This window comes from Limanda limanda, chromosome 16, assembly GCF_963576545.1.
Source record: "Limanda limanda chromosome 16, fLimLim1.1, whole genome shotgun sequence".
Classification (NCBI taxonomy): Eukaryota; Metazoa; Chordata; class Actinopteri; order Pleuronectiformes; family Pleuronectidae; genus Limanda; species Limanda limanda.
The window spans coordinates 18,134,203-18,159,352 of NC_083651.1; the positions used below are offsets into that span (position 1 = coordinate 18,134,203).

At 40.3% G+C, this 25,150-nt stretch overlaps 1 protein-coding gene across 2 annotated transcripts; it reads left to right on the forward strand.

The window, feature by feature from the left end:
• The first annotated feature begins 3,507 nt into the window (after nucleotides 1–3,507).
• Nucleotides 3,508–22,864, forward strand: kansl1l (KAT8 regulatory NSL complex subunit 1-like). 2 transcript variants are annotated; one of them, XM_061089245.1, is made up of 15 exons: nucleotides 3,508–3,740; nucleotides 4,408–5,565; nucleotides 9,934–10,081; nucleotides 10,706–10,858; nucleotides 11,872–11,975; nucleotides 12,915–13,086; nucleotides 14,478–14,649; nucleotides 14,801–14,908; nucleotides 17,590–17,690; nucleotides 18,473–18,585; nucleotides 18,897–18,969; nucleotides 19,055–19,167; nucleotides 20,097–20,217; nucleotides 21,829–22,059; nucleotides 22,534–22,864. In XM_061089245.1, the coding sequence occupies exons 2-14, from the start codon at nucleotides 4,478–4,480 to the stop codon at nucleotides 22,021–22,023; spliced, it is 2,661 nt and encodes an 886-aa protein (XP_060945228.1). In that variant the 5' UTR covers nucleotides 3,508–3,740; nucleotides 4,408–4,477; the 3' UTR covers nucleotides 22,024–22,059; nucleotides 22,534–22,864. The 2 variants fall into 2 exon arrangements, with proteins under 2 accessions (XP_060945228.1, XP_060945229.1); XM_061089246.1 differs by having other exon boundaries at nucleotides 9,937–10,081.
• Nucleotides 22,865–25,150: the final 2,286 nt, after the last annotated feature.

Here is a 25,150-nt window from a genome sequence, read left to right on the forward strand (position 1 = left end):
GAAAAACACATTTGCCGACTTATGCAAAATCGTAAATGCACAATTGAAAGTAGAAGAAGAAATTTTACTTTGTTTATCAACTGTGCACAGAAATATGTGTGAGAGGAATCTTGAGAAACACATTCATATTCTATTCAAAACAGCAGTATTATAAACTATATGTGATGTGTCCCAAATAGACCAGAACATGCAAAAATAACATTGATGATTTATGGTCCTTAAAGTGCTGAAATATGAATATGTACGTGCCAATGCTGTCATATGGAAATGATCCCTGTCTTCATATTGATGGAACATGATAATAACAAACCACTGAAGGTTGTAAGTTCCTTTTTACACCAGCGTTACGTGAGGAACGACTTCCTGATCTGATAATTATGTTTATTTATTCCCTGTATGTTGATATCCTGTATATGTAGCTGGTCAGCATCTCATTCATACACACTGACTGGAGGGGAAAATATGTTGCTTTAAATGCGTGTGTGTGCTTGTGTGTGTCCTCTAAGTATTGATGATTGTGTGTGTGTGAGGAATAATGAACTGTATACCAGAATGTTTTTAAGTGTTTGAATGTAAAGGTGTATAATAATTAAATATATCTGATGAAGTGCTATTTTGATGTATTTTTTTTTATATGTCTTTTTATGATCTGTTGACGGCATTTTAGTCAGACGTGCTTATTTAAATAAAAAATATAGCAGAGCATTTTGTCTCTAATTAAATTATCTTTGAAAGTCTTTTGAATCAATCACACTTTTTACTCTGTTGTTGACCCAGTTTGTGTTGCCACCTTAAGAGCTTGAATTCATATTGTTAAATAATTTAAAATCAAAATGACTGATATAGAAAAAATAAACTTGTTGTGGAAATGTTATTTTCCTCAATAATATAATTTTTGGTAAAATACTTAGTCAGATTTAAAATGTTGGCACAAAACAAGAATACAATCAGCAGTTACAATATCTTTTAAATAAGTAAAACAAAATAAAGATATTATAACCTACTATAAATATTTCTTCAATGCCATTGTGGCTTTATTGTCACTTTGTGAAACTACTGAAGTCATGAGCCCAGAGAGGCAGCGCTATTATCGTAGCTGAACAAGGCGTCCAAGTTACATATTTAGGGAGGTAAAGATAAATGATTACTCACAGCTAGATATCAGGAAAGTCAATGTATGTATCTGTCAACTGAAAGTTTTGGCTGGCTTGAAACTTTGATGCCTTTTGTGTGTCTGCTCCACTCAAGTTGGCTTCCTGTGGGCTAAAAAAATATCCATTTGTTAGGTAACGTATGGCTCACACATGCCGGGATAAGCTCCAGCCCCCCCCCCCCCCCCCAATGCTACCCTTGAAAAGTTTTTGACCTTCTTTACAGTCTGTCTGATGTCCTCAGAAACAAAACACAGTGACAAAACTAATGTCAAAAGCACTACACAACAATTTCTTAGTTTTATATTGAGGGTCCATGACAGGAATCGATGTGTATGAATGCAAATGGATTAAACAAAGAAAGTACAACGTGCTTATTCTCGATCTTTACAGATGCTTCAAGTTTCGAGTAAAGCTCTCTCTCCTGGTTTTCAGTTTTCAGAGGTCAAAGTTTGTATTTACATGCTATGCCACATTAGGTCTGGTTGTTTACATGATGTGTTACTGTTATGGTCCATTTACATTGGTTTCCCTTTTATAAGACTGGTGTAGAAGAGACCATAAAGCAGACACACTCAGAGAGGAACATTTCATACGTCGGACTTTTCTTAACCACCAATGGAACGTCAAAAGCTCGATCTCAGTGAACAGGCTTTTGTACTGATCAATGCTCCTCTCATCTTCGTCAGCCTCACGGCGAACATCTTCTACGCTTGGTGTTTGATCTCCCTGTCGCACGGCCGACAGAAACTCAAGCAGCCGTTGAAGACCATTCTGGAATGTCTTGTCAGTTGCACTATACTTTATTGTGTCTTTTTGCCTTCCTTGTATTATCTGGTAAAGGACCAAAAAAACGAAAAATTGTTTGCCATGTCATGGGTGATGGTGATGTACTTCATGAACAACAGCATGACGTGTTACGTCCGGCTAAACTTCTACTACTATGTCCAGATTGTCCCTGCACGGCGAGCTCCTTGGATCTGGGTAAAGAGGAACATAAAGTCCGTCATGATCTGGGCCTTTCTTTTCGACCAGATTGTTCTCCTGCTCAACTCCATTAGAAGTGCAACAAGTGTTTGTTTCGAGTGCTTTACGTACTCCAACGGCACATTGACAGGATATAGCGATTACCTGGAACTCTTGAACTTGTTGATGTTTTACATCTTCATTGCTTACATCCTGTTGTGTCTGTGTGTCACGAGCGTTTCTAGCATCTCAACGATCCTCTTCCTCTACAGACACATGAGAAACGTGGCCAAGAGCGGCAGCTCCTTCAACGCGCCGAGGATGCGAAGACATATGAGAGTAGCCGTCACTGGGGCCTGCCAAGGAGCCATGTACTTCCTCTATGCCACCTACTACCTCTTAACCTCATTGAGTATTGTCTACTCGCCACAGTTTTTCTTTGGTTACTGGGCCCTTTTCACTGGCGCCTCACTGTTCATATCAGGCACCACGGTCAACCTGGGGATCGGTCAGACTGTATTCAGGCAAAGGGCAGCCAGAACGTGGACGGCACTCAAAGTACTGTGTAATGTTGGCGTGGTAACAAGCGACGGCCAGCTGACAATGGGTTAAATAGCTGATAATCTTAACTGTTGTTGTCCAAATGTAATAGTGATTATTGGGTGTCTGATCAGGTTGAGTTGAGGTCCATTGGTTTGCTTTTTTAGAAATCGAATAGAATAGATTAATAAAGAATAGATTACTTTAACGAATGTTATAACCCTTAAATCTATATGAATGAATGCTGACGATGAAGCTCGTAAGAAATAAGGAATTTTGGGTTTGTATTTAATCGTACCTTGTTAAATCTAATTTTATCTGATCTAATCTCATTTTATCTTGTTTATTCTCATTTTGTTTCATCTCGTTTTATCTGATGCATATAATACACAACTGTCTTGTGATAAGGATTCTTCACAACTATGACAAATATTTGTGGTATATTACTTTGTAGCTGTGGGATATTTGTTGTTGTTGTTGTGGGTCAGACTTCTATAAAAACGACATATTGTACCATAATACTGAAATTGAAGTCTCTGTAATTTGTTGCCTGGTAAGAAAATGTCAATATTATGTCAACTTATCCGGAGTCAAATTTGCTTTTTTAAGGTACAAACAAAAACCGTATTTTCTTGAAATTTGACTGTAGTCGGTGTGAAGGTGGGAGTTTCCCCCTCCGAGTGCTCTGCGGTCTGAGCTTCTGTGGAGCCCGTGAAGGCACCACGAGTCCGGTCCAGCCCCCTCTCTTCGGATGTGTGTCAGTTGGACTGAAGGAGACCCACAGACACACACACACACACACACACACACACACACACACACACACACACACACACACACACACACACACACACACACACAGACAAACACAAACACACGCACGCACACACTCAGTCCACAGAGCAGTGGATGATCTGATTTCACCGCAGAACAACCTCTGATCTGATTTCTAAAAGCTGCATCGGGAAAAACCATGAAGATCGACTAAGGAGAAAAAAGGGAGGAAGAAGACGTAAACATAATCAGGAGTAAATCCTTCAGGAATAAGAGATGTGACAAGTCAGCGGTTCACCTCCTGCTCAGGTGAGTGATCACAACACGTCCGCTAGCAGCCACTCACACGGTTAATTCACTGTTTATCTGATTCTACGTGATGAACTAACAACCACACGGTGCATTAAACCCGTCGTTACCCGGATCCTCCTGCACTTGTTTCTCATCGTTCGGTGTCGACCTGTTGCCTTGTTGTTATACTATACATCACGTTTATTCTACCGTTAGGATGTAAATACTCAGTAAGTTGCTCTTTCCAACGTTTTCCCAACGGTTTTACATCTTTCCAATGTCACCACAAAAAATACTCGTATAGTAAAGAACACTATGAGGAATGTTTGTCCTTCACCAAAAAGTTGAACCATAAACTGTATATAAAGATGTAAAACAAAAAAGTAGAAATATAGAAAAATATAAATGGAATTAAACTGATGAATACAGCGTAAAGAAATACATGATGTGAACATGTGGTGCTTTTGAGCAACAGCTGGGGTGTGTTGTTTTTGTTTTCCTGTCTCTAAATATGTATCGTTCCCGAGAGATTCTCAGGCATTAACCAGACACTGATGTTTTGCAGTCACAGTCGTTTCACACCAAAAGTATTTTCTTGGTTGAATTGTTCTTTAGAGATATTTTATTGCTTATTTGGCATCATGTATTTTGTTCTAACTGTCTTAAATGTCTCTCTAACCGTCAGATCCTTTAAGATGCACTCTGTGAAGTCTTCCATCGCGGCTGCCTAAAGCCTCAGGGGTTCAGAAAGCAATATGGCCCCAGCCCTGCCCAAAATCCTGAAAGATGGCCACGGCATCCACCTGTCCTCACCTCCTTCCTCTGTCAGAGGGGAGTCCAGTAGGGGAGCCGTGCACAGGACTGAGCTGGATCCTCACGTGAGGCCCACAGAGGACTGTGACCCCCAGATGTGGCTGAACCTCCCCTTCTGTCCCTCTCTGGACCCCTGCCTGCCAGCGAGACCCCTGAAGGTCCTTGCCAACCCTGTGCTTCCCCCATGTCTGGAGGCGTCTTCCAGCCAGCGTGAGTCGGCGGTCCTCTCCAGCTCAGCTTCTCTCCTCGGATTCCGCTCCTTTAATGAAGATCTGAGAGATTCTCATCAGGTGGTCTCTGTCCTACCAGGTGTACCAGACATGTTTTTAGGCCCTGTCCCTGAGCACAATAGCCAAGAGGCTTGTTTGCTGCATGGCCACGGTGCTGCTCATGAATGTGGGCCAGATGGTGGTGATGTGCACCGCTCCCCTTTCACACTGACTAGTGTTTCTCAATCAGATTTCTCTGGGGAGATTAAGTCTCAGGACTGGGCTCCCTTTTTTCCACCATCACCGACACTGACACAGGAGAGAGCAGCCACAGTGGACTGTGCTCCTCTAGCTTCAGAGCAGTCTTGCAGTGGCAGCTTGAACTTTGACCCGATGGTACCCAGAGCTGCGCTGGAGAAGGCCACGAAGGAGCAGCTCTCTAGGCAGGAAGACTTGCAAGGCAAAGCTTGGAGGCTGCAGAAGAGACTGCAGGCCCTGCTCGGAGAACACGCTTTGCGACACTGCAACCAGCAGCTGGAGGGGCTGGAACGGCACATTCATCTTGGGGATGGACTTAACGACAGCCTGGACTCCAGCCATCTTGGTATGGTACCTCCACAAGCGGGTGGGAATCCCAATCTGTCTTCACTGGAGTCGTCCACGGCGTCATCTTCCTTCACAGAGCACAGAGAGTTGAGCCGCTCCAGCCAGGCCGTGCTGAGAGGCCTGCAGGAGGCCTTGGACTCGGAGGCCACAGCCAGCAGCAGCTCAGACAATGAGGTGGAGGAGGAGAAGAGTCTCAAAACCACATCATCACGTGTGTGAGTATCCAACAAGTAGAACTAACTTTAATTGTATGATAAGACATATTAAATCCCTTAAGATGGCTTTTATAGAGATGATGTTTATTTCTCTTCGCAATGCAAGGTTGGCAGACAGTGGCAACTGTAGTGTTATTTTACTTCAAGATTCAAGATTTGTATTATCAAATGCACAACAATAACATTAAGCAGCCGCTGGCAATGAAAAGCTTGAGTCACAGGCTCTCTTCTAGCAATGCTCAATAATTACAACCAAAAAAATAAAATAGAAATAGTATAAAATAGAATAAAATAGAATATCAAAAATTTAAAATAGAAAGTAAAATGTATATAAAAATATATATATACAGCTCAAGAGAAAGATAGAACAACAATAGTTAAAATAGATTTACCTGTGTGTCTCATATGGAGCCACAGTGTGTATGTGGCCATCACATCTGGTTATCACAGAATCAAGCTACAAAGGAGAGACTGTAGAAACCCCCTGAACTGCAGGTTTTGCACATCAAACTGATGCGAATCATCATTCCACACATCGTCAGGTATAAAGTTACTCACAGCTTGTGCTATTTTGAAGATAACAACACCAGCTCAGAGGCGTCTGGACTGTTGTCCCGCTTCCAGGAGATCTGTTGTTCTGTTCCAGTAATGGCTTTCCAGACCCAGCTGTGGTTCAGGCTGGAGTCATTGGCCTCGATTTAACTCAAGACAAGTGGACAACAAACAGCCGCAGACTCTCATACTAGGCAACCTTTCAGTTCAGGACAATGAAGGCACTGTAAACAAGGTTAAAAACAGCTAAAAAATGTTGTAACTTTGAGTGAATGAGCATATTTAGTCACATCAGTTTTAAATTATAATTATTACAGTCAATCCCAATCATATGTAATTAATCACAAATGTCAGGGATGACGAAATAAGTATTTAATTCCGGATGACAGCATAAATTGCGGAAAGTCAGCTGTTCAGTGAATGAGGTCCACTGTTATTCCAAAGTGTTGGACACATATTTGTCTTGGCTACAAAGTTTACAGTGTGGTTGGCACACGTTTTGTCCTCCCAGTGTTATGATGTTTTTTTTAGCCATGCACACACATTTCTCTCTTTATGCTGCAGTTGTGACGAATTCTGCAATAAGCCAACCCTCCGAATCCACAGGGCAGGAAATCAACGCAGACATGCCAGCAACCCTGCACCGTGCCAGCCACTCTGTGCCATCATGCCTCAGCTCCTTCTCTTTATAGTGAAAAATACCTATCTCATATTTAAAACACCTGTATGATGCTTCTTCGGCTTGTCCCATAGTCTGTATAGAAAGATGGATGACCACATCCTCAAAAGTGAATCAAGGATATGGGTTCTGCCATTTTGGGCTTTTGACATGAAAAATCTGGTCATCAATGATTTTGTGCAGCCGTGACATTAAAGGGATAGTTCGCAGAAAAATTTAAATTCACTATTATCTACTCACCACTATGCAGACGGAGGTGTGGAGTGTTTGAGTTCACAAAACACTTTCAGGGGTAAAAAAAAAACAGAACTGTCCCTTTAAGGTCCTACCGATTCAACCAATAGTGAGACTCAGTCTCAGCTTTCAATCGTGACATTTCAACCCATTTTTATAGCATCAAATAACTAATTAAAACCAAATTTACTGTAGAAATTTGCTTTTCAACAAACATCAATGTAATATTTAATGTTTTAACTTTAAAGTTTGGTCAATATCCACTGACATGTAGGAAGCTGGGCTAATGACCTATACTTCAGGGGGCAATCCAGTTGATTAGGCTTCGCTTTTGGGCAGCTGTCATTTCCTCTGTCTTTTTATGCAGACTAAAGTATGTCCCTTGTTTTTTGTGTGTCACAGCTTTTGCAGAGAGATGTTTTCGCAATTCCTTCATTTGTGCGGATGGTCTGCTAAGTTCTGTCTTGCGTCATTGTATATCCAGGTCAATGCTCTTCCTGGTCAACATGAAGTGGAGATGTCAATGTGTTATTTCTGTTCTCAGAAGTGGGGTTACATCCTGTTCCTGATGGGTCATTGTAAAAAAGCTTTCAACCCATTATCACAGTGGTTTTGACTGCTGACCACTTTTACCTTTCTTTTAGGACTCAAGCCAGGTCTAGTTTAGATGCAGTGGCATTCATTTCTGTATAGTTCTTCAAGGTGTCTGCGATTTTCTGAATCAGTGTGATAAAAAGGTAAAGTTTAAGTCTGTTTATGTGAAAACATGGGACAAAGGGGAGTGTTTTATGAGTGCCTTTTTATTTGGCCAGCGTCAGTCGTTTAGGAGGTGTCAGCTTGCTTTTTGTCCGAGCGTGTTCTCTTCCTTCACGGAACAATGCTCTGTGCTTCGTCAGTAAATCTCCCCCTGGGTAGTTTTTGTGGCAGGTTCCTCCTCCTTGAGGATATCGCCATGCTGGAGAAGGAACAGGTCGTTGTCCTCCTCTAGAAAATGTGGAAACGGTTGACCTTCATGAACTTGTAACACACAGAGAGTGTTTTGATTTTGGTTTGAAACCATGTGTTCACGTCGCTCTTTTTTTATGCACTGACAGAAAGTCCTTCACACCTACAGCTGTTGCTCATTTTCTGTTTCCAGTCTGTTTAAATATACTGCATTGGAGTCTTCTGAAAGGCTAAATGCTAGAAAGTTAAACTGACACACCCTAAAACCCTAATGTGGCTACACAAGCCAAGAGCCCGTGTTCAAAGAGGGGAATTCATAAGCCTAAAGAACTACTTGCTTGGGCTGGCCTGGGATTCCACCAGGATTTGGCATTGCCAACTCATACTTTCTCACTGTGGAGGGAGGCCAGTGGGTTGCTAGACCTCACACTTCATTCATATGCGTCAATAACTTCACGACAAATAGTGTAAGAGACAGAGTACTTGTGAACTTGCACACTGTCAGGTGTAAACCAACTTCTCCTCTCCTCTCCTCCTCCTCCTGATTCGCCTAATGCTCTGCAAGTATTCCTGGAATTTTCTCATTATAGAGTTGGAAAGAGCCGCAGGGCAGCCAGGTCTGGTCATTGTCTATGGAGGAGAGACATGGCCTACTGCTTAGCAAAGGGTATCAGCTTAGTGTGTAGTTACCTTTTCCACTGGTCGAAAAACCAACTTACACCCACAACCATCAGATTTTTGTCTGCAATGGGAATGGATACAATCCACTCCTGGGTCAAATGAGTCCGCAGTAGACACAGGTTTTTATCTGACCCGACTCCGATAATCAGTGATGGAAATGTGACACCAGGGTGAAGTTGGCGAGACAGCAAACTTTTGCCTCAGGCAAAGTCCTTCACTGGCAATCAGAAAGGAGTCAATTGTCTTTTAAGCCATGTTTAAAAAACCCTCTAAATCCAAAAGAGATTAAACTCAATTTAGAGCCAGTCGATCACCATTTACTGTGTATACCTTGTTCTTCATTCTCCCCCAGATCAACAACAAACTAGGCTTGGGCAAACTAAACTAATTTCGGGTATGTTATTTACTTTCAGGCTAATATTAGTTTAGCTACCCTGTAATACCAAATATTATCGTAGTGTATTCTGTGAGTATCTGCTTCCTGCCTGGCCTAACCTTTCTCTGCCCTGCATCCGAGTGTGTGAAGTGGGGGGAGTCACTCCCTTTCTGAGCCAAGGTCCAAGAGCAGTGCCATAGCAACTATTGCCCCACTGTAACTATTACACACACACAGACACACACACAGACACACACACACACACACACACACACACACACACACACACACACACACACACACACACACACACACACACACACACACACACTCTCAAGATAAATGTTAACTGAACAGTCTAGTGCCATGGAAACACACGATAGACGCACACCACACAAATCAACAATGTTCTGTGGGCTAGATAAGCTTTTGTGCTTCAGCAAAATGCAGCCCTCCCTCCAAACTGTGTTAGGATGCTAAACAATTTAAGCTCTATATTCCAACATGGCTGTGTAAAATAGGTGGTATGTTGACTGTGCAGCAGTACAAATGTGTCTAACTGTTTGCTCTGTCTTTACTCCCTTTGTGTCGCTCAGTCTCGCTCTCTGGTGACACACATGTTCCTGGTAGGGATACTCATATGCTAAGCTCTTCACACACTTCCTGTGGTTGAATTTCAGCAGATGTATTTGGGTTTTTATGACCCACATTTAATATCCTTAAATTGTTGCTGCCTTTTTAACCAAATTCCAAAGTCTTACAAGGACATTCACTTCTTGTGAGGTTGGATCAGAGTCTGAAGCCTCTGACGAAAGGGAATAAAACATATCGTAATACTATAACATGGGTGTAACTGTTCTCTCTCTCTCTCTCTCATCTGCCGCTCCACCCCTCCTGGCAGCAGCAGCAGCAGCAGATGTGAAAGGCGATGGCTGGAAGAGAGAGCGGAGCTGGGCAGCAGATGGAGCTGGCTGCAGCTGCGTCTGTCCGAGCTGGAGGGGAGGATACAGCCACTGGAGGAGCTCCACAAGCATTTCCGCTCGTCCAAAGTAAAACAATACTCCTCTGTATCCACCTCAGTCAAGAGCAGTTGACATAATGTAACATCTGGCAGATATAAAGATATGATCAACTTATTGTATCTAGACAACTTTGGTGTCTTATTGTATCAGGCTAAGTTTTGTTGATCTAGGTTTTCTCACGTTCACATTTTACTGAGCAGTTACTAACCACTAGGGAACAGAGAGAAACTGCAGACTGTTTCAAAAAATTGACAAAATGGCAGCTCCCCAAAATGAGGGCGAAGGGCCTCAATCGCCCAATTGTGGCTGTCTACATTATAGGTCACAAACCCCACGTCCTCCATGCTACTGGAGGGGACATGGACCAAAGTCAGAATACACAGTAATTTTTTTCTCAGAGATGGTTTGTGTTATTTGAAGTAGTTCTTATCAAACATGTATTTTCAAATTTTTTGATCTTCCTGGTTTTAAATTGCTGATGTGATTATGGGTGAATCGTCACGATTGACAACTGAGACTGACTCATCACAATTGGTTCAGCGCCTTTATCGAAGACCTTCATATTTTTAGCTCCATCCAAACAATACCTTTGGTTCTGGAAGGCTACATGTATATGAACATATAATATCCGTGTTTTTCTATGGCTCTCAGGGTGGTGTGGTGCTTGCAGCGTCCCAGCCGCTGACCGACAGGCAGATTCAGCAGACCCTTCTGAAGGAAGCTGAAGGGTTATGCTGCACAGCCTCAGATGCTGACACTGAAACTTGCAGCCCCACACACCTTCTGCACAGCATACAGAGGCAGGTAGGTGAGAGGAGCTAACATACACAAACACACACACACATACACACACACACACACAGACACACACACACACACACACACACACACACACACACACACACACACACACCCCTGTAATGGTGAGTGTGTCTGGAGTCAAGAGGATTAATAATCCAATAATTCTTTGACACTTTGTTAGGACATCAACCTTTTTAACATACTTTTTTTTCATACCGATTTCTGTGAGGGAAATATTAAACTAATGAAAATTAAGTTATCTGTGTGTTTTTGTGCTAAATTGCAAATTACAAATGGGATGCATGAATTCCTACTGCTTTATGAAGTCTATTGTCATTTAAATCAAGAGAACATTTCCAATCATCCTTCCACCTGTAAAGACTGTCCCACTCACCTTCAGGCATTTAATCATTTCAGAGACATTTGTTTTAATAACATTTCCATGCTACACCTGAGGTTGTTGAATAGAACCCCAGCTGTGCATCCTTGGGGCCAAGATAGAGCAAAAATGGTATTTAGATGGTTAAGAATGTTTTATGGTTATGTATGGTTAAGTGCATATATTTGTTTGCATATATCTATCCTTCATAAGTGCCATTTAAAATCTGATGAAGTTATAAACAATGTGTTCAACAGCAGATGTAAGACACTTCAAGAAGTACAGTGAGACAGTTGAAAGGAATGTGTATTATAAATATTCATAAATATGTAACAAACGGTGAATAGAGAGGCTTCTGAGGTTCAAAACAACCAGGATTCTTTAATGAGTGTGTTTTCTTTGGTAGCATGAATAACAGGGAAGGTACCTGCATTAGCATTCTGTATGGAAACTCACACATCATGTGTCTCTCTCTGATCCTTCGATAATCACTTCAAAGCAAAGGACATTAGAGAACTGAGAGAACAGTTTGTTGGTGACTTCATCACACGCTGTCACTTCTCTTTCTGTTTAGACGACGGACTGTCAATTTGTCACTTGTGAAATGTATTTATGTTGGTGACGTCTCTCATTACAGAGCGCCGAGCTCAGCCAGATCGTCAGAAGTCTGATGCCTCCTCTCAGCTTTTCACCGCTCTCTAAACAAGCACAGACCTGTAAAGACAAGAGATCCTTCACCAGGTGGAGAACACACACAGTGAGAGTGTTGCACATATATCAACATAATTTGTGATGCTCATGAGTTGGGGTTAAAGGATACAATAGTTTAGAGACAATGTCTGTTCGTTTGTTGGTTAGTTTGTTTGTAAACAGATTATTCAAAAACTATTGGTCAGATAACCATGAAACTTGGAGGATGGTATGAGTCAAGGAACAACCCAGGACATTTGGGTGCGGATCCATAGATCTTGAAGAAGAAAATCCGGCATATTTAGGGAACTGACATTTTGGCTAAACTCTCTTTACAGCTATTTGCATTTGAATGCAAATCAATTAAAAAGCCACTAGCTGATGCATATTCATATGCAGAATGTGTTTACAGAGATTATTAAGTGTGTGCACTTGGGTGCAGATTGAATTTAGTGGATTGTTGGGACTTGGCAGAGGTATGTGCTGAGTACAATTCTGGTTCATCATAGATAATCTTAGACTCATACTAGGTTTGATCAGACATGCTGTTAATTTCCATCAGACAAGCTAATAATACTAAATAATAGTTTGACTGATCAGTTGTATCCACTGTCTGTTTTTAGCCTCGGCTGTAGAATACAATATTATGGCTGAGCCCATGCTCCCTGTTTGTAGTGTAACCCAGTGAAACAGTCGGGTCCCATCTGGCCTGACTTGAATCATCCCTTCATGTTCTCCCTTCTTGCTGCCTTTTTAACTCTGTGCCTGCCTCTGGAGATAAAAGCAATGTAATAAATAGAAGACTCTCTGCTTGTTAATGCATCGACAGGAAAAAGGTTTTTTAGGTAAATTATTTTTTTCAGCTCGTCCTTTGTGAACAGCATCTGAGAGACGCAAGACCTTCAGAATCTTGCCCTTTTATTGCCTGTGATCTGATCATGAATCACATCCCTGACATTTACATGGCCTGATGTGATCTCTTCCCTTCAGTGGTCAGAGAGAAGATGATGCTTTTCTGCCCGGCAGCTCTAAGAGACAGAGACTGGCGACCACAAGGCGGTACAAGACTGATCCGGGGGTTTGTGCCCGAACCCGGCCTCTGGTCTCCTACCACAAGCCCAAACTGTTCGCTTTCAACACACACGACTCCAGCAGTTCACAGGTAGGCCCGCATGCATCCTCCTCCATTACCCAGCCTGTCCATCTGAATATTTACTAACAACTAACAGTCGAACCACAAAAGCACATTCTCTATGACAACTGGAATATCTGTAGTGCACATATACACATCTGAATCCTGCTGTGTTCTCACATCGACTTCTCCTGGATTTCTACGGACATTATAGTAGGAGGCCAGGCGAAGAAAGTCAAACATTTGCTTTCACACATGCACGTCCTCCGGAGAAAGTTCGGAGGAACTGCGGAGTTCAGTGCATGTCTGAAAGCAGCTTATGTAAAGACTTCAGAAGCCCATCCCCCTAGCCCTTACATCTTCTCACTGTGTAATTATTCTTAGCTTAATCCCGCTCTGTGCTGCTCATACAAATCAATTTCGTCATGGATACGCTAGTGTTTATATTCATTAGTGCTTCTTGTATCCCTGCACAATGTGAGTGCCTGCATTTGTTATTTTCCCCCTTCTATCTATCCTGAGGACGAGTGCTCATCACTATGCTTTATTACATTACCACCAGCCAACTGTACGTAACGAGAGGGTTTCACAGTAAAGGTTGTAAAGCTGATGAACACGTCACATTATATAAAGGTTATATTCGTCGATTGATCTAATAAAAATTACTCACTTATAAATGTTAAATGTGTCTTCAAAGCAGTTGCTCTTGGCCCTGTTTCAGTGAGGCGTGCCATATCGCTTAAGAAGCCCCTCAAATTAAATAGGAATTAATGTTTAAAGCCCCACACCAGCTTTTAATCAAACACTAGAATCTGATGGATTTGCTTCAAATAAACAAATCTAATCTGTGGTATTATTTGAAAGTTCCAGCCTTTATTAACCTCCAGGGGTGCTAATGCATAATGCTTTGTTCTGACTGCCAGTAGATAAACAATATGATGCAGTTTATTTTTAGTGGCGTCTTTATTTAAAGCTGTACCAAACAATATGTTGGTGGATCAAATGACTGAATGTAAACCCAAGTGGTTGTTCTTTGTGAACAACTCACAGTGAACAAGTAACTCTGGATTGTAAGAAATCTCCTTTTCTGCCTCATCTTTGAGATTGAGCTTGTTCTAGAGGACTGTGGATCAGTCTTACACAATAGAACACAAGTCCATTGGGCCTGTGATAGAATCCTAAAATAGAATCCTTATTGCATGTGAAATATAAATACAGACTATTGAGATACAACATCTGGTTGAACACTATTATTTCAGACTGTTTAAAAATCCTAGAGCCGTTACAGCTGCTATAAACAACGGCACCAAACCACCATATTATTGCCAGATGACAAAGAAAGTGCTCAAGCTGAGACCTTCCTTAAAACCTTCTGATGACAATTTTCTCTGTCTCTTGTTTTCTTTTCTCTTGTGCTCCAGGAGCTGGGGATGTCCACATCCACACTCAGCTCTTCACTCTCTTCATCTTCCCATGCATGCTGCTCCTCTTCCGCTGTCCTGTGTTCTGATGCGGACTGCAGTTCCAGCAGCTCGGCCCTGACCTCCAGGAGAAAGAGCTCCAGACCTCACTGTGCGATGTCTCTTTCCTTTGGTAGGAGAAAACTTAAAATGGCATAGTGAGGGGTTTTATGGTCACAATTTTGTATCATATGTATTGTCCTTAATTGCATTTGTATTTCACAAAGAAATCTTTCTTCGGAAATTTTTACAATTTTGACCAAGGTCACGCTGTTTACTCTCAGGCACTCCTACGGCCCACCCCCCACAGAGAGCCCTCGCTCGAGAAGAATGGTCCCAGTCGCCCACTCCAGTACACTTCAAGAGACGCACCTCCACGCCACTGCACTACGGTAAGATCCTGCCCTTTACCAGCAGTGCTTACGTACCCTCTTTATCTTTGTTCTCTCACATCCTGTCTATTTCTATTTTTCTCCACTCTGTGAGGTTTGGTCCATTTTCACCAACACAGTAGAAAACATGCAGTATCTTATCGATCCAGTATGTTTAGATGGTGCCTGTGAGCAGGGTCAGAGCCTGACTGTAACCTGCTGTGTTGATGTCATAGTCAACCAATAAGCAAGATGACAGGAAGGCAGGTTTGCATTTTGAAAGACCGAACCTGCTGTTTTGTTGCCTTTATTTAACTAACAGATGGAGACCTTGCCTTATATTGGAATGGCTGGAATGGTGGCAATTCCCATTTTGAAACATAGAAATCAGAAAGCCTTTATTGTCTTTGTAAGAGCTTTTTGCTCTGTTTACTTTTGTTTGTTTTTGTGAGGCAGATGAACATGTAAATACGCAACTTGTATGATAGGCTGTGCATGTAAGTGTATGTACACGCACCATCATACTAACTTTATTTTAATGTGTAGTTATTTTAGTTGCCAGTATTATATATTTTATCTGCACTATCTTTTTTTAATCATCATACCCCGCACAAATATTATAAGACTGTTGTTGGTATGATTAATATTATACAAGAAAATGTAATTATTTATTAACTGGAAATTTATACAAAACAAGGATATTGATTTGAGCGAGTTCACAGAAAATTATGTTGTCACTTATTATCTCAGGAGTCATATGGAGACATTAATAATTGCTATTTTCTCTTACTTTCAAAGTATAATATAATTTGGGAATATAATATTATCTTATCTTATATTCTATTCTATTAGTTAATTTTAAACACATATATTATCATTATAAACTGTCTTTAAACTGTAATTATCTCATTGCTTGTCTTCAGTAAAGAGACGCTGTGGAAAAAGATGCTGCTGTAAAGCCTCCCACTGTGTCATCTTGTTTTCTCCCTGTGGACCAGTGTAATTGGTTGCTAGCATGGCAGATATCCCCCTGTGTTTGAATGAGGCTTTCAGGTGAACAGTAGATGGACATGAAATCATTCAGCATTTCATTGATTTTGAAATTGTGTCTGACTATATTTGTGTAATTAATGATTATTTGCCTTTGCATTTACACACCTATGGCAGCTATTATTTCAGTGGCTTTTGTGGTAGTCCACAATGGAGATTGATGAGCCACAGGAACCATTGACTGGTTGATTGTAGAATTTCCCCTGTTAATCCAGGGAGGGTTGACTAAAGCTTATATATGCACTTTTATCCTTTTTGTGTTAATTACGGAGGTAAAAATAGACACAGAATGGTGTACCAGAACTAAGAGGTTCTAAAGGTGGAGACACAAAGGAGGGAGATTGAGAATGGATGAACACATCACTCACCCATCACCCTGTCGATTTCCTGTCAGCTTGAATGATCTTATTCTCCCTTGTTTCGAGCAGAAGAAAGAGAAGACATGTGTGTCTCCTCATATTATCTCCTGACATGTAGCAACAACCTTGTTATCCTTTCTGGTCGTAGTTAATAAAGAATGAGTTAAAAGTCAAAACAAGCAGGAGATAGAAACATTGGCGACTTGGAGAATAATTATGAAAATGGATTTATCGGAAAATAAGGAAGCTGTTTTTTATTGAGCTTTTTTCAGTTGTTCCTAATGAGGAGGGAGCATTTGTGGAGCCAGTTGGACCCAGAATGTTCTTATGGGATTGGATGAAGTGCTCCTCAGTGTCCTGTAATGTGTCATTGATATAAAAGGTGGATTTAAAGCATTTGTCCATTAATTCCTTTCTTCATTACCTCTTCCTTCCTTCTCTTCTCCTCATGAATTCTTCTGGAGTTCTGTGTGTACATTTCTATTTTTTTTTTGGTTCGTTAATCAAAATGGGAGAAGAGGTTAAACACTGAGACCAATGGTTAAGATGAGCTTTTTTACACTTAAACCAGGGGAGGTTGAAGGGAAAGAATATTCCTGTAGTGTATGCACTCAGGCTTGTGTGTGTGTGTCATCAAAGGTCACAAATACAAGCAGCATGCAAGAGTTTGTGATGGAAATTCATCTTGAGATTTGAAATAATGAAATTCTCCGACTTATGTTGCTTTTGAGTCTTTATAATAATAAGCTCTGCAGAGTTTATAAAACAAGCATGGGTGCTCAAAATGGAACAACTGGCCGCAAGTTCACAAAAGCCAGAACTTATACAAAGAGGCGTTAGATAAGAAATTATATTAAAAAAAGAAGACATCAGAGACATCAAAGACATCTAAGACATGAGATCATTATCTTTGTCTTATCTGCTGTGTCCGTCCTACCGGCGTAACAGTTGGAAGAAAAACATCACCAAATAAAGGTTCCATCTTGTCAGGTAGACAGTATCACAGCAGTGAGACACCTAGTCAGGGGATTTCCACTACCTTAGACACTGGTCAGTGGAATTTTCCATTACAACATCTTAAAGCAGAGTTATGGGTCTCTCACCTATTAGGATGGCAGGCTCTTCTCAGGCTCGACACAGGAGAGCCAATCAGAAGAAGAGGAGAGGTGTGTGACGTATGCAGTGTATGTTCACACTGCATCGCAAGTAAACAGTAAATCAGTCTGTGACACTTGGCGTCACTCGGTTTGTGTGACATGTTTTAAAATCAATGATGTCTGTGTTTGTGCCCAGATTATAAAGATGTCCTGTACCGGCCATGTGAGCCGGAGGGAAGATCAGACGAAGTGCTGGAAGAGAGCTACACACAGTTTCCACGCAAGCGGGACTCTAAAGTAAATCATTTACAGATTACATTAGTAGACAGAAGCTTTTAAATTACTGTTTGCTTCTCAATCATAACTCACAAGAAAAATGGGAATTCTTCGATCTAGGTGAAAGGAATTTTATTGGCACAGAATCCGGATCATTTTGCATATCTGCACCAAATGTGCCCTGTTCATTAGATTAGATTAGATTAGATTTCTTTATTTTGTCCACACAACGGGGAAATTCACTTGTTACAGCAAATAAGAGAAAACTGAATTTAAGTAACAGTGCCGAAGCACAATAAAAAAGATCACAATATGTACACTACTAAACTACACATAATGAGAGTACAGAAACAAACAACCTCATAGATGTTAGCACTCAACAGAAATCTCTACATTATTTCTTCCTCGGCCCCGACCCCACACTTCAATCAATTTTCAAATCAGTTGATTCCTAGTTTGTTTGTTTTTTAATACTGCTAACAGACAAACAAACAGCGATGAAATTATTACCTACCTGGTCCAGATGATTACAATGTGAAATGTTGGATAGAAGTTAGATGTTTTTGAATTTTTATACTTTAAATGAAATTGTATATTGAACTAAATCCTACATTTACTTCAAATGATTCCCAATCACCAGACAAAATCTGTGTACCGCACAGATTAAAGTATCCACGTGCATCCCTTGATCACTGTATCTGTTAAATGTGCGAGGACTGTGTTGGTCTGTGTGAACGTGTCTGAATCATTGGTGTGAACTGTCACATTGTTCTTACTTCAGTTTGGCACGTGTTTCCTTTCAGAGCTCTGTTCGCAAACGTCAGAGAGAGAGTGTTTACAACATCAACAACATTGTCATCCCCATGTTACATACCAAAGTGGAGAAGCTGCAGTACAAAGAAATCCTCACACCGCGGTATGGAGCAAACCCACCCGTAAAGGATTGCCATAAAATTCTTGAAGTCACTTTTGTATTACATCTTAAAAATTTATTTTCTCCCCAGCCTAAAAATGAATACATGCATTAACTATATGTAGTTTTTTTAATAAATTATGAGAATAAAAAATAATTTCTCTTACCATGGACTTATTTCCCAAATTTACAGGTTGATATCTCGGATTTGTTACACTATTGGTTTCAGTTAACATTCTGCTTTTGATCTTTGAAAGATAGAAATAGAAAGGGGATTTTGACATTGTCCATTGATGTTATCATTCTCTCTGCAGGTGGCGGCTGTTGTCCAGCCAGTCTCCGAGAGAGAAAGAGACAGAGAGCAAGGAGGACAGTGAGGAAGCACAGGTGATGTCTTATACCTTTTAGAAATGAGCACTTTATTTTAATTCGTTCAAAGAACATCCTCCTCATCCCGTTGTGTTGTGTGCAGGTTGAGGATCTCAGCGATGAAGCCTTTGCTCAGAGGCACGCGGCTTTGGAGAAGAAAGAGAAACTGCGCCGGTCTTCGTGGGGAAAGACAAAATGCTTCAGGCATCCTACAAGGTACACACACACACACTCACACACACACAAACACACACACACGCAAAGTCCTAATATCATTCAGTATCCATATTGTTGTTTTAGATTCCTTGACTTGTTTTTAAAGCACTTCATATTCTTGCAACAGCTGACATGTCTCACATGCTTGACGTATATGAACCTTCTGGTAAAAATCAGTTAGCTCTTCCACAGTGCAGGACAAAAACCTGTGGTGAGGCAGTTTTCTGCTTTTATGCTCCAAACCGAGTTAAGGTCCTGAGAGCAGCCAGAAATACTGAAACCTTTAGAAGTAAGTCATCTCTTTAGTCACGTTTGATTGTGCTCCCACACAACCTGGAAAACATGGAAAGAGTACTTTTCTAGTCAAGGAAACAATCTGTGATTTGATCCTAATGACAAGATATCTTTGAAATAATCTTTATTGTCTTGGAATTTTTTATATCGCAATTTACTCCCTTTCTAACATCACCTATGTAAACTTCAGTGCATAAACCAAAATAAAACACCACATCCATATACCTACTTGATAATGTCTTTCAATAATGTCAGAAAGCTGGTAGCACATTTCCAAAATGCAGCATTCTCAAATCCAGCCTAGACTCCGGGATCTATACCTGTAAACCTCACTGAAAGCAACTCTACCACATGCATCAGAAATGAATAGTTTATCAGACTTTCTTAAATGTCAGAAACAACAGTTAGTGTTTGTCACAACCTTTAATACTTAAATCACAAGATCACAACAAAGAGAAGCATGTGACAGTGGGATTAAAATCCTGAGCTCACAAAGGCTGCGCTGACTCTGCCATGCAGCTGTTGGAGAGTCAGTGTGTTCACCTCTGTGCATGTAAATACAATCTGTGTGAAAGTGGAATGCTGAGAGATCTCTTGGCAGAGTTCCATGGGGTATGCTTGTTTTTTCACTCCAGATCTGGCAGCAGGCTGTCAGGCGGTGGGGGCGGGGTGCTCACATCAGGAGAGGAGAGCTCTGCGGAGTGGAGCGGTGCTCAGCTGGAAACAGACGAACAGCCGAGCTCGGAGGAGTGGATGGTGAGATCAAAAGCAACACAGCTGAAACCTCAAATCCACCAAACCAATATCTGAAGATTATGATCCTGGTGACATAGGCAGGAGCACACTAGTTATTTATAACAGAACAAGCTCTTAATAACAATTTCTCTGTCCTTCTTTAATTGCTTAAGTTTTATCTTTTCAAAGATAATTCGGTTTATGTTTTCACGCTTATAGCAGCTGGTAGTTTCTGAAATGGGTTTTAAACTGGAGGGAAGAATGTTTTTCTCAGATGTAACTCAAATTGAATAATAATGAGTCTGGGGTCAGAGTGGTTCAAAGATCCTAGTTGACAATTCTTTCCTTCCCAATCAAAATTATAAAAAGACCCACATTTGGGATAAATATGCGAAATATAAATAACGGCTAGGTTGACAGGTTTTGTTTTATTCGGCTGAAATTTATTTGTTTGGGTATTTGAGTTTTTTTCTTAAAAAATGCAACATACCTTTTTTTACGTGTTCCTCCAAAACATTTTCAGACCTTACATTTGCCACTGTTTCCTTCGGGGAAGTTCTGAAACGTTAAAACCTGAGTTTTGAAAGGGCATAGCTTTATTTTGAAACTCCACAGACATACACCTGCCCTCCTGTTGCAGTCTGTTATTTCAGAGTTGAGTTTGCAACACATAGTTTTCAGAGATTGACCCACACATTGATTTTGGCAGAGTTCTCCCGAAGCTCTGTTCTTGGAACTTCGAAACCCATGTTTTGATTAAGAGTAGGGATCCAGGAGGCAGGGGCATTTGCTAAACATATTATTTGCTCTGTGCTGAAATACAATAACATTTCGGGTTTATGACGTGTTGACAGACTATGCACAGGATTTTTTTTTTTTCAAACGCAGAATTTCGACCTTTCAAAGCCTTTTTTTCTTCTAGTTTTAGAATGTAGCTTAACACTTATCCCATACCCAGAGGTAAAATAGACTGACTGATGTATTCCTTTGCTCGTACAAAATTATGTCTCACTTCAACGCCAAAACATTGAGGGACTGAAAGATGTTTTATGTAGCGTTCCAGTCCGGGATGAATTTGTGTTATTTGTGCGTGGGCAGAATTAAAAAGAGTATGTTACATTAAAATGCACTGCAGACTAGTGTTGTGTGTGTTATGAGGCCTAGAAGAATTCTCGAGAGCCAACACAGATACTCGTCGCCCCTTTCTTGAATCGACGTTGCTCTGATTGAAGTGCTCTCTATCAGGTTTTTGCTTTAATTGGACGAGTGAGTCGATACTAAACCAGACCGTCCTAATCAACCTTCTCAACGCCACAAATTTCCTCCTTCACTGCCTTACACTACTTATGCACCCATACAAACCCTGATTGAAGCACGACGTTAGCTTTTTTATTTTAAAACCGGCATCTGAGCACTGCACGGTCTAAATTCAGAGAAGGGACGGATATGGAAAAAGCAATCGTCATGATTCAGAGCATTATTTTAGGGGGTCATTGCATAAATAATATATCAGATACATGTGTTACACTCTCATCTCTGTGTCTATAGCAATCAATACCCACTATACAAACTGAACTCTGTTGTGGAAAAACAAGCCAGTTACAGTTCTGTGCCCTTTCTGTCCTCCGGCAGCCTGTGACACCGTGGGAACGACGAGTGTTTCCTCTGGACGAGGATGAGGAAAAAGCCCTTCTCTCTGACAGTTCAGTGTGCTCAAATTCTGGTTATCGATCCGCATCGAAGAACTCCAACTCCCAGCTCTCCCCAGCAGAATCTTCAGGTGCTACACTGCCCTCTGGTGAACAAAGCAGCAGCATTACACCTTAAGGTCGCTGAGGAAGCAGTACCTTAACCCTTTTTATTGTAAGTCAGGAAATATTGTGAATTTGTGTTAGTTATCTGTTCAATAATGGATTCCTGATTTTATTTTTTACATTTATTCATTCATTCAGTATACTTTTTAAATTTTGGATGTGAATTCACTCAGAAAAAAATTAAGAATTTGGGTCCTTTTCTTCTTTCTCTACCTTTTTTAAATGGGAAATCTCTTTTTTTGCAAATTAATGAAAAGGGGGAACAAGACCCTTATTACTGAACTACACAGAGATTAAAGTTTCATTTCAAAACTGTTGCAGCTATCTGAAAACTTGCTTCGTTTTTCCAAATAGTTTTCATGTCAAATATTAAAAGACGAGTATTTCGCATTTTGTTGTACTTTTCATCTAATCTAGGACACTTTCAAACAATTCTAATAATTATGAAAGTTTTGATAGTTACTTATATGACTTATATGTTATATTTGTAAATTAAGTAATAATTGTACTATTTCCTCTCCAGATTGCCTCATATCTGGGAACGGGAGGAGAAAACGTGCCCTGGGAGCCTTGTTTTTTGATACTAAATACATTCGATTTGTATAGTGATCTGATGTCATTAGATAAATACTTTAAGTAAAAGCTTTTATTTTGTGAATATTGTAACACGTGTTCTTGTAACTGTAGCTCCTGCTACACTTTCAGGTTTTAATGTAAAGAAATGTATACCAGCACAACTTCCCTGTAGTCTCAGGTGTGTGTACTGTTTGTAGTTGTTACCTGCTATTTATTTACACTGTTGTCTTAACAGGTCTGTATATAAAGACTTAAATATATACATATGTCAACCTTCACCTGAGTTACTTGAGCTTTTTGATTTCATGGTCTTTGTTGATATATGTCAAAGCGACAGGTCAGTGGGCGGATATCGAATATATCCTTCTTTTAAGGATTTATTATAGTTAAGGAAATTACAAATGAGTAAACTTAGTTAAAAACAGTAGATGTCATACATTTCCTGCCTTTACATTATATTTATATTGATATTAATATTTATATTGAGTGGGAAAGATAAAGCATATCGTTTGTTTCGGTCATATGAAATATGTCTACAACTTCGACCAAGTTTATTTAGCTATGATGTCATTGATATGAGCTAATACTTGAAGAAGAGATACATGTGAGACAATTACAATGTTTTGACTTTAGCTGTTACCTCCATATTTATATAGTTAATATGGGTCATAGCTTTTTAAGGCCTTAGTCCCAGGGAAACAGCTAATACTTTGAACCCATATAATAACCTCTTACCAGGAGGCCTACTGGGCAGATGGTGACTAAGGTCGTCTTTCTCATCTGCATGTATGTGTGTCAGTGGCTTCACTGTGTTGATAGGAGTCTGGGTGTCACGAATGTGACATGAATTTATACATTGTAATTAAATGAATCCTTGTCATCGGGGTGAAATGGATCCTCAACATCCTCCCGTGAAAAATACTAGTGCGGTCTGGATACTTAAAATGTGCCATCTTGTACAAACACAAACATTCTTCACCCTACTTCTTCTCGAGAACTCACACAAACAGCAGTGAACAAACAGGTCGTTTTCACTTTGGCCAGTTGCTTCTCTGCTCAGGTGCCGTGATCAATAGGCCTTATACTGTCTCCATGCAAAGTGAAGAAGAGCCAAGAGTGTCCTCTTCCCCAGCAGGAGGTCTGCCCAAACTCTGTCCTCTCATGCTCCAGATTTCCACTGTGATCCTGATGGCAAGCACATAACCTCTCATGGCCACATGGGGGCCACCTTCCTCCTTTAGAAGTCAGCTTATAAGCAGTCAGTTAAGTAAATAGTTAAATAATACAATAAATGAAATTGTAAAACTATAAAATAGGGCGGTCACTTGTATCCTATATTAACTGATGTGTATATACATGGAAACAACTATGAAGAGTTTTACTTTGCACAATACACAATATGAGCTAAAACAATGGGCTGTAGTGTAAGAAGTCAATTTTAAAATGAGTCCCTCTGCTACACTGGGCGTTAAGACTGCAAAATAAACCTTTTTTAAAAATTTATTTTAAATTTATACATTTTTTAGTTGTTAATTTAATTTAAACATCGTGTTTTAATGGCGTTTAATCAAACTTTGACGCCACGCCACAGTCAAACCGTGTGACGAAAAACCGATCGTTGAGTTTGTGTGGAGATATAATGTGGAGATTAATAGCACGATTATTCACAGTAACAATGATTTAGCAATGAAATGACACCTCACTCACACACACACAGTGTCAGTACCTTAACCTAAACACACATTTGCTCTTAAAGGAACTCACTTCAAGATCCGGTGCTTCAATGGGAAAGCTGCGCAGTGCGTGAAGTCATATTGGCAGACTGAAAGCTGGCATTGTCTGCCCCCCCTTGATCTATTGCCAGTAGCGCCATCACCCTTTAAATAGCCTTTCAAATTATAACATCCCACAAGATCAGAGAAAGAGTCAGGGCATAGGGATTTTATTTCACACGAATGCTGGAATAAAAAGGCAGGTAGTAGTATGTCCTTTATAAGTCTTTTTTTATCAACATCATAAATGTATTTAATCAAAGAACGGTCGTATAATTTAGATTCCAGCTCAAAAACACACTTAATATGAGATTGAGTATTGACCGGGTTGACTACACTAAAGCAAAACAGACTTTCAAACACAGTTTTCATACTTTTCGCCTCTACTTCGGAGAATATGTTGCTTTATAAAGATTGAATGGTTCGAAATAAACCATGTCATCCTGACTGTAGCAGAAGAGAACACAGAGTGTTGTTTGGCTAAATATTCCCATTTAACAGTTTTTAATCATCTCCTTTAAAAAAAGGACAATAGCTGCAACACTGGTACTTTGTTCTACAGATTTTTCTACATGGTTGTAGCTACAGCAGTTACACTGAAGGGGGCGCTCTTGCATATCCAAGAACACCTTTACCAACCAAACACTGCAACATAATCTGTGACAGAATGACTTGTGTTATTCTTATCATTATTTCACTACAGGAAACCAAATAAAAATGGATGTCCACTAATATGTCAACTGTTCAAGTGGAAGTGGATAATATTGTTTGTGCTCCATCTGATATTAAATA

Bases quoted from the DNA above. Each gene is read 5' to 3' on its own strand.
- kansl1l (XM_061089245.1), top strand. From the start codon at position 4,478: ATGGCCCCAGCCCTGCCCAAAATCCTGAAAGATGGCCACGGCATCCAC. The intron at 5,566-9,933 runs GTGAGTATCCAA...CCCTCCTGGCAG, and splicing joins AAAACCACATCATCACGTGT to CAGCAGCAGCAGCAGATGTG. The intron at 18,970-19,054 runs GTGATGTCTTAT...TGTTGTGTGCAG, and splicing joins AGGACAGTGAGGAAGCACAG to GTTGAGGATCTCAGCGATGA.